The 9811-nt window shown below is 40.0% G+C and overlaps 1 protein-coding gene across 1 annotated transcript; it reads right to left on the reverse strand.

Moving 5' to 3' along the window:
- Positions 1-79: 79 nt before the first annotated feature.
- On the reverse strand, positions 80-8629 carry unc45a (unc-45 myosin chaperone A). Its single transcript, XM_079684164.1, has 19 exons — positions 8450-8629; positions 8119-8314; positions 6549-6724; positions 6342-6431; positions 6075-6242; positions 5442-5610; positions 5135-5305; positions 4768-4939; positions 3928-4228; positions 3751-3845; positions 3519-3660; positions 2943-3083; positions 2670-2797; positions 2525-2591; positions 2308-2421; positions 2106-2221; positions 1381-1498; positions 1148-1303; positions 80-1034 (listed from the first exon to the last, which is right to left on the reverse strand). The coding sequence occupies exons 1-19, from the start codon at positions 8471-8473 to the stop codon at positions 741-743; spliced, it is 2838 nt and encodes a 945-aa protein (XP_079540290.1). The 5' UTR covers positions 8474-8629; the 3' UTR covers positions 80-740.
- Between the last annotated feature and the right edge of the window lie 1182 nt (positions 8630-9811).

Genomic DNA, 9811 nt, shown 5'->3' on the forward strand with positions numbered 1-9811 from the left:
GGTCTACGAGTAAACCTGGTGCAAAACTACTTGATAATAATAAGCAGCAACCATTGTTGAAGTAGACATGACAAGAGAGTTCACATACAGGTTTTATTTTTTGTGGTCAGTCATTACTAGAAAACAACCCATACAATTAAAGCACTAGGAATGTGGTGTGGATAATAATACACAATAACATAAATCAAAACAAAATGCACATTTGTTAAGGAAATGTTTAACTTTTAGTGTGTTTAGGTTAAAATATTATAAAATCAATGCATTTCCTTCAGAAAATGTAAGGGAATGCTGAAAGCTGCTGAAACTTAATTCACACTAAATATAAAAGTGCACAAAATGATAAAGATAATGTTTTTTTGGGAATCATAATATCGAAATAAAAACATTTGGAAATATCAAGGAATAGCAATCTTTAGTAAAGATTGTATAGAGCATACTTGGTCCAACCTACACTTTTGGTGGTGGTCCAAGAACATTCAGTATAATTAAGACAACAATACAATGTGAAAGAGTACAACACTCCTGTTTGCATCTACTTGCTTTCCTTACCAACTATCTTTCTTCATCTTTGTATTGCTAGGGACAGTGTTAAGTTAAGACACATGAGCATTTCCGGATTTGCTTGTACCCACCCAGACCAAAAGTTTCCTGCATAAGTGAAATGACTTTGCTGGTTCCACATAATTCTCACAGCATTTCAACATTGCCTGGTGGCACATCCACATACTCCAGCTGAGCTCTCATGGTTCAGTTCCCTTTTCCTTTTCCTTTTCCCTGCCTTCCCTGGACATGATGATGCTGTACTCCACGGCGATGTCCAAACAGTTCTGAGCTGCCTTAGAAACGGGTTTCGATGTGCCCTCTCCTCCTTTCGCCAGGACAGAGAGAATCTCCAGAGCTTCACTCTCCATGATGGTCTCAGCCAGACTCTTGTCCGCTTGCATGATGTTCTGAACTATAACCACTCCACGGTGCCGCAGGTCGGATATTTCACAGAGCAATAGTGACTGTAAAATCTCTAGCCAGTGTGTCGTCTAGGAAGAGAGGAAAACAGGAAGAAATGTGAGCTAAAGCTGAATAATGCATCATTGCGGTATGCCACAGTGCTGAGCTCATGGACAGTGAGCTGCTGCCTTTGCGTGCTTACTGTTCCAGGGATGCGGGCGCAGAGCTCAGGCTGCTCTGAGGTCAGCATGGCCAGAGTTCCTGCAGCAGCTTTTCGCAGCCTCTCATCATCCTCCCCGCTGTAGAGCACCAGCAGCTTCAGGCGATCGTTCCCTGTGGCTAAATACAGCTTCTGAACCTGAAGAAAAACCCAATCTTACTTCTACTTTTCAACATTAGTTGTGACACACAATCACATATGGTTATGCGTCTTACCTCTGTGCTTAAAACCAGATTACACATGCACTCTGTGGCAGCAGCTCGGACCAGGTCGTGCTCCTCAAACATGTAGCCTTCAATTTTTGCGACTGCCTTCTCCTTTATGATCTTTTGTCTGTGAAATAACAAAAATACAATCTGATAATCCAAATAATGACACAGAAAACCTATGTTTAAATACAAGATATTCATATATATATATATAGAAAGGATGTCAGATCTTATTCAAATCTTATTTTTTTAAGCGTGACCTGATAAATGCCAAAAACAATAAAGAGACCACCAGGCAGTTATAGCTTCTAAATAGCTCTGTCTCTCTCTCTCTGTACACTAAATATTTGGCCTTAGTTCCTTACAATTAAACAACTGTATAAACACTGTCAGACTATCAACACAGATAAGGTCAGCATTCAGAGACTTGAGATACTGCATCTTCAAATGCAATTTAACTTTGAAACTTGCAATTTAACTTTTACCTTTAAGTCCTAAAAACAGCTCTGGTATGGCTATTTACACGTTTATTTTTACATTGGGTTATGAAAAAACTAGGTTCCTGCATGTGTAACCATAACAAATCTTGTATTTATCTGTAACAACAGGTACGATATAATGTTCCTTTGTTTGAGGAAAGAAGATTTGCTAAACTCCAACTAGGGCGTCTGATTATTTGAAAGCTCTTATGTATATATATATTTGACAGTCTACTCCCCCTAGTGGCCAACCTGAGTCTTTCGTTGATGCCAGCCAGGTTGGTGAGAGCCATGAGTGCCTCAAAGTTCTGCAGCAGGGTGCATTCAATAGTCAGAAGACTGACAAGGGGGCGAACCATCTCATTGATCTGGGAAGAGAAAATGAGACAGGATTAAGAAGGAAAAGTTGTTAATGTTTTAACTGAAAATTATTTTTACAGCATGAGATTCTCACCCTTTCTCCTGGGAAGGCAATCTCTGGGTTAGATGTGATGGTTATTTTTGCCAGCGCTTGGGCTGCTTTGATTTTACCTAAATCTGTGTTGTCAGATGCCAGTGGGATCAGAGCCTATGAAGGACAATCAAACATAAATTAACCATAAGCAGTAAAGCAAGGTGTATTCAGACAAGTGTTTTGGCTAAACTAGTGTATATTTATCAGGGTGCTCTACCTTTCCTCCACCCTGTGCCACCACGGTGCCTCTGTCCTCCTGGCGATCCACCAAAGCCAAGAAGATCCTGCCATGACAAAATAGTGTTATCAGAAAATCTACAGAGCCAACAGTGAGTGAAAAATACTTACTGCCATTTTCTTACCTAGCGATACCTTCCCTACAAGCCTCGGTGAGGGCAGGACTCTCTTTTTTGACCATACACACCAACGCAGACACCACACCGGCCTCCAGCAGCTTCCCCAATCTTTTCTCCACATAGGAAGTTGCATCCTGACACAGAGAAAGACTCATGTAAAACAATCTCAAGTTTGAAACAACACCGAGAGCTTCTACGCAATATGGAAGTTATAATGTCTGATGTTTGTGTGAAGAAAATGTAGCTCTACATTAAAAAAGTAGATTTGAAAAATAGTACCTTGGGATGCACCTCGGGCACGTGCTGCTTTGCATACTTAGCCAGCTCCACCATCTGAGGGTCTGGCTTCTCCACTTCATAGCTGTTGGTGCAATTCACTAATGTGGAGCCCACAGCAAACAGCACCGTCTTATCCTCAGACTGCAGTAACACAAAGAAAAAAAAGGTTCTCAAGGCTATCATAGTCAACAGTAAACAACAGTTGGTGTGTATTCTTAAGGTGGTGGTTTTATATACTACAAACATGCAAACCACCTCTTCTGAGGGTAATCTGACTTAACATTTTCTTTTTGCCACTGCTTTTAATTGATATATTCATATCTCACACTGCACTGTCACTGTTATTCAGTATTCATTTTTTATTATCTTTGCTTTTAAATGAGTGTTTTTAAATGCCATTTTATCTGTTTCTGCTGCACTATTTCTTAATGCTCTTAAGGTCTTTCATTATTGTAAAGAACTTTGAATTGCCTTGTGTTGAAAGGTGCTATATAAATAAACTTGCCTTGCCTATTGCCCTGTATTGTCCATGTGTAACTACAATTAAAAACTATTTTTTATAATGATCAGTCAAACCTTTGCTAGCTCAAACATGGCCTGGAGAGCATTTGTGTCTTCCACCAAGTCCTCCTTCACATCAGCATCAAAAGTGAGGTAGGCGAGGCCTTCTACAGACCAGCGGCGGGAGGTTGTGGGCAAAGATTCATTACACAGCCACCTGGAAAATATTCAAGCAACACGATTGTCTTAAATAAAGTATGCATGGAATAGGCAGACGTTTCTCAAGATTCAACTCAGAAAAACATACTTCCTGCACTGCTTGGCGAGCCTTAGCGTGGATCCCTCTGCAAACTGCTTCATGCTGAAGTCTGTCCCTCCAGCTGATCCAAGCTTGCACAAACCCTGTGTAATAACCATCACAAACCACAGTCAACTCATCTTTATATAGAGATGTTCAATACAGTTGCTTTGTTGAAGCACTTACCACCAGGGCTCTCACGCGTATCCTGTCATTCTCGCTCTTCTTGTAGAGATCCTTCAGAAGTGCCACCCCGTTGGCTGTGATGAAGGAGGCTCTCTTGGCTTTGCCTGCAGCATGGATCACAGTCTCCACTGCGACCTGCTGGTGAGTCACATCTTCGGAGGCACACAGAGCGATGACAGCATCCATCATTCCCGACATCTCCAGAGTTCTGTTGCCCACTTCGCTCGGCCCTTGGAGGAGTACCGACACCGCCTGAATGGCTCGCAGCTTAGCGTCCAGACCAGGTTGGTTAAAATATTGCCTGCCAAGAAAAACATCTGATTAGAAAGTGAAAGATCCCCCTTTTGGGCTTATTGTCTGTAATAAGTTTTATTTTCCTAAGTCATAGCAATATGAAGCAGCTCAAGTAACAGAAACATTGGAAACCAGAATGGCACTCAAAAAGTGCATGAACACTATAAATAAGATGTGTTCAATGCCTGATTCATTGCTCAGGTGAGCCATGAAAATGTGTACTAAAGATTTGGTTTGCAACATCCCGACTTTTAGGGTTTTGCGTGAATTGTTCCCAGTAATAAACTCATTATTCCTACACCACATGAATCTAGCACACATCTCTCAACGTTAACAGAAGTGAAACTTAGTTTGTGTATCTGCTGCACCCAACATTTAATGGTTCTTCCTCTTAACCTATGCTACACGTTTCCACTAAGTTGAATGAAAACTGGGCAAGTAGTTATTCTGCAATAGTGCTAACAGACAGATGAATAAACAGATACACCTAGCTGAAAATACCTCGTCGAGGCAAGCAATTAGTAACAGTTTTGGTGGAAAACTCACTGCACATATTCTTCACATAGCTTGTTGAAGTTCTCCCTCTCTGTGTCGTTCTTTAGGTCATCGTAGAGTTTGCTTAGCAAGACAGAGCAGCTCATGTGGGAGTTTTCTGTAAGAGGTGGTCCTTCTGAGAGCTCAGGGACGGTCCCAGCCACTGCCAGAATTTTCTTCAGTCCTGCGGAAAAACAAGGAGTTAATTAACATCTTGATCCAAAAACATTAGAGGCAAAATGTTTGAAATGGGTTTGCAATAGTCTTTAATATACCACATAGTTAGTAGGTATGTTTGGAAGAAGATCTATGTCTTTTTCTATACATCATGGCATAGTAATGTGTGAATTCTACATTATATGCAGGTGTGTTTTCATACCCTGGTCTATCACCCACAACGTGAGGGAGTTATCTGGGTTTTTCAAGGACTTCCGAGGAACTTGTTTGACCATGAGGTTGATGGCGCTGTCTCTGCCCGTCCCCGACACATCAGATGCTGGCATCATTTCCAAGAGGTGACGTAGCATTGAGCGCAACTCCTTGGAGGGTTCTGTTTTAAAATCACACAATAAATTATCATTAAAAGCACAGGAGAGAATGCTCTAAAACTGTTATTGATTAACTTATTGATGAACTTTCAAGTGTGGCCAACTTCCAATATACTCATGATCAGAGTCCAAACTAACCAGCAAGTATGGCTTCGTCCTTCCCTCGGATCTCTCTTTTCATGACCTCTGTCAGAGACTCAAACATCACCTGCAGGAGGTGGCAGGCAGCCAGAGACACAGTGGAGGCTCCTGATCCCATTACTCCACACAGCTGCTCCATTCCCAACTCATTCACTATAGCCATTGTCTGGGAACAATACAGTGTATGTCAGCGATAAAAGCAGCAAAGCAATTCACCATCTTTACAACCGTGGTAATTATAGTCTCTGACAAGGCTGTTGAGATATAACAGTACCTGCTGATACAGCTGCACTACAGCGTACAGAGTTGAAGCAGAAATGCATGGATATTAAAAAAGGAACAAAGTAGGGATCCTCAATTAATTGTATTTTAATCGAAATAAAACAATTATTTTTTATTATTACTTTTTTTTTTTCCAGTAGAATTATACTTAAAGTTCCGGGTAATCAACTGTTCAAAACATTCTGTTCAAAAAGAAATTCTCCCATAAATGGATGTTTTCAAAATCAATGAATAATTGCAATTACAATTATTGACCCAAATAATCGAGATTATGATTTTTGCCATAATCGAGCAGCCCTACAACAAAGTATAAATTAGCGTGTAACAGAATAAGAATGTCAAACTTACTCTGGACTGATGCCCTGTGCACAACCCAACCAGGGTCCTCAGGGCAGAAAGGACCACATCCTCCTGATTTGAATGAAGAAGTTTCTGGATCAGCTTCACTCCATCGTTCCGGAAGATCTGCTCTGCTCCCGCATCTTCTCGAGACAACACCACTAGATTCTGAGCAGCCTGAAATTGAATAATGAATCACACACAGATCAAAACACAACAGCGCATTATTAAAAGAAGCTTAGAACAATTTCTTCCTGCCATACGAGTTTCCCTTACCTTTTGTCGATCTGAGTCATTTGCAGATGCATCTAAGAGGAGGGAGAACATCTGCTGCACACGCGCATCTGTGGAGTTCAGTTGCACCGACTACAAAAAAAAGGTTAAAAAAGAATAACGCAATAAGTCATCGTTTCTTCAGGTTACTGTTAACAACAGAAGACAAACATCTCTGTCTCTTTGCTTTATAAAAAAAACCCACATCACCTTCTGCTGAATCTGTGCTCCTAGCTGTCTGAGCAAATCCTGGAAGGCTTTGTTTTTGGGTTCCAGCTGGGCACACCTCTGAGCATCCATAAACGCTTGATCAAGACGGACGAGTTTCTGGAAAGCCTGAGCTCTCCTGAACCTGGCTTTCACATCACCTGGGTCAGTATCGAGCGCTGAAAAGAGTGACAGACCAACATTCAGTGTAACTGTTTACATCAGGGGTGTCAAACTCAAATATAAAGCGGGCCAAAATAAAAAGATCGGTACTAGTCGAGGGCCGGACTGGTTCAATGTTTATTGCAAAACGTATTGAAATGAACTTATTGCACAGATTAAACCTGGAACTAACAAAGCTTAAATGTTTGCCTATAAAAACAACATTAAACATTAAATAATCAGTTGCATTCATTTCTTATTGCTCTATCTGCAGCTTTTCCGGAGACATTTCTTATGATTACATTTTTCCACAGGCCAACAACAGCTTCAAAAAAACGATTCCCCTCAAAGAAAAAAACATGCCCTGTTCTCGCAAGAAAAAAAGTGCAGAAGGAAACATCCATTGAAACTCAGTGTGCTGCTCTGTGATGCTAGTTCAAGCAGATACTTGGCATCTCATGTTGGGTGCAAGTTCATCAATGTTTGGGCTCAGGCTCTGAGCTGAGGAAACCCTCAGGGTGGAGTGAAGGTGTGCGTGCAATATACCGACGGGACAGATCTAATAGTAATTAAAAATTATCCTGTGGGCCGAAATTAAATTCACCAAGGGCCTGATTTGGCCCCCGGGCCTTGAGTTTGACACATGTGGTATACATACATCCATATATCTAACAGTTAGTGCAACAATAAAGTAACGCATATCAAATCAGCCAAACTATGGCTGCAGATCATAAGTGAAACATGCCATAACGTTGTTGAATATTACTTGCAACACCTGGACATGGTTTCTCAAATCAAAAAGGTAAAACTGTATGTGGGTGAATGCATAGTTAAAGGGTTTCTCAGTAAAACACTTCCACAAGGGTCTGACATTTGAAAATAGTTATAGCTATTGATCATTTCGAATGTAATCTTATGTCCATTTAAGCCAACTAAAATTCAGTCAGGATCCTGGTTTGGGGGAAAGCTACAGCCCAAACCTCAGAAAGTCACAGTTAATCCATCTGGATGGATATATTTCAATAAAGAAAAGATAAGAGATAAGATGAGATAAGATAAGATACGATACGATAGTACTTTATTGATCCCAATTTGGGAAATGTTTTGTGTTGCAGCAACATAAAAAGACATGGCATTGTACAATACAAATTAAAAGACAAGAAATAAACAAGGAAGTAGAAAAAACAATAACAAGATATAAAGCAATGTATTATAGATACACAAGTATGTGACAGATGGAGTATTAAATATTAAACTGAATATATAAATGTAAAATGTACAGTGTGATTTTATTCCAAGAGAAACTATGGAGCAACAAAATAGGCTTAATTGTGTATTTAGGTGACCATACATTTAAACTAAATGGTGTCCTTGATGCACAACATCCATGTCTGTAATGTATTTATCCCACCTTTGGAGGCATCACTCTCTGCCTTGCTGTACTCCTCCTGTTTCAGGTAGCAGGCAGAGCGGTTGCGGTGGAGGACAGCTCTCTCTGCTTTGCTGTCACTAAGCTTTAATGCTTTGGTGTAACAGCGGACAGCGCCCTGCATGTCTCCTGCCTTGAAAAGGGTGTTCCCCTCGTCCTTCAGGGCTGCATAGTCCTCCTGTGTAAAAAGAAAGAAAGAACGGTAGGCAACATGACCCTGGATGAATGAAATTCTTTGAGTAAATGTTAACTGAATCAAATATGCTAAACTATAAAAGAAAAAAGGCTAAGTAGCTAACTGCTGTTGCCTTACCTTTTCTTTTTCACTCCCACTCATCTTCAGGGCTTACTACACAATATAGAGGTACTTATTGGGATGAAAAAAGTAGATTAATAATACTCTTTTTGGTCACAAACAACGCTAACTTTAGTCAAACAAGTTACATCTTGATACGTTTCCGGAGCACGTTGATGACGTTTCAGTGACAGCCCCGCCCCTCTCCTCACGCTCCTTTACCATATAAGGAAAAGACGAGCCACAGAGCATGTCTGTGTCCATCTCTGCTTTATTTGGTTACATTTTCATTCTGTGGCTTTCCTTACTCCACACAGACACAGAGGGGTTTAAAAAAGCTTTTTATAAAAAGAAGAGGGACAGCAATTTAAGTTTTTGGTGCATTCAGCGGGAAGCTTTTAAAATAGCTGATGGTAGTGTGAGATGGTTAAACCTCAGCTATGCCTGATATTTATGGGAATGTAATGTGTATTAATACGGGTACAACTTGTTAATATTTCTGCCTTTGAAAGGTTGAAATAAACGCTTAATTAACGTTATTTAACTACAATGTATTGATTGACTTCCAGATTATAATTTTTTACAATGCATTTCTTTTTACAACAATGCACTACCATGCAAACAGCTTGATTATGCTAATGCTTATAGTTTCTAAGCTATATTCGTGTATTCTCATGTGTCTAAAGGCTAAATATTGTATGATAAGCAAAACTCCCTTTTTAATGTAGTGATTTTGGGAGCCAAGAGAACAAAGGAAATGTAATCATTCAGTTGCAGGCACAAATGGGTCATTAAGAGAAGTTTTAAAGCTTTAGATGGGGGGGGGAAAACGTTGGCTTGTTTGACTGTTGACCACTAGGCTACTTGTACTTAAATCTCTTCATTAACAACATTTACAACTTCAAACTTTATGTATTTAATCACTTAACTATTCAAGAGTTATTGAAATGTAAACAACTCCAACACAATAAAACATTTACCCGCCAGAAACAGAATACAAACCTATAGGGACCAAAATGTATGTTCAACTTATACAATAAATTAACTTGTAGCATCAACTCTCTGACAAAATCTCAAATAACGACCCTACATTTCAAATGTACACTTCAGTACTTTATCGGAGGGAGCATTTATACTTCCTGGTGACCAATAGTTTTTGGAGCAAATATTTCACATTGCATTTTAAGATTTGACATTTTTCTTTCCAAAGTGCACCTGCCTTTTGTTGTGTTGACCTGAAGGGAGACTCAACAAAAGTACTGGTATTTGTATTTCCTGCTTTAGTCACCAGGGGATTCTCATTTACCACGACAGCCAAGCTCTATTGTTGTGTTTCCTTGGTTGCTGTGGAGACAAGGTTCCCAGTGGACTTTGTGTTCA

This window comes from Notothenia rossii, assembly GCF_949606895.1.
Source record: "Notothenia rossii genome assembly, chromosome: 5".
NCBI classification, from domain to species: Eukaryota; Metazoa; Chordata; class Actinopteri; order Perciformes; family Nototheniidae; genus Notothenia; species Notothenia rossii.

What these genes read in the sequence shown, in the direction of transcription:
- unc45a (XM_079684164.1), bottom strand. Translation starts at nt 8,473, where the DNA reads ATGAGTGGGAGTGAAAAAGAAAAG. An exon ending in GTGGGAGTGAAAAAGAAAAG is followed by an intron (nt 8,315 to 8,449) that starts GTAAGGCAACAG and finishes CTTTTTACACAG; the next exon opens with GAGGACTATGCAGCCCTGAA. An exon ending in TGGCACAGGGTGGAGGAAAG is followed by an intron (nt 2,422 to 2,524) that starts GTAGAGCACCCT and finishes TGTCCTTCATAG; the next exon opens with GCTCTGATCCCACTGGCATC.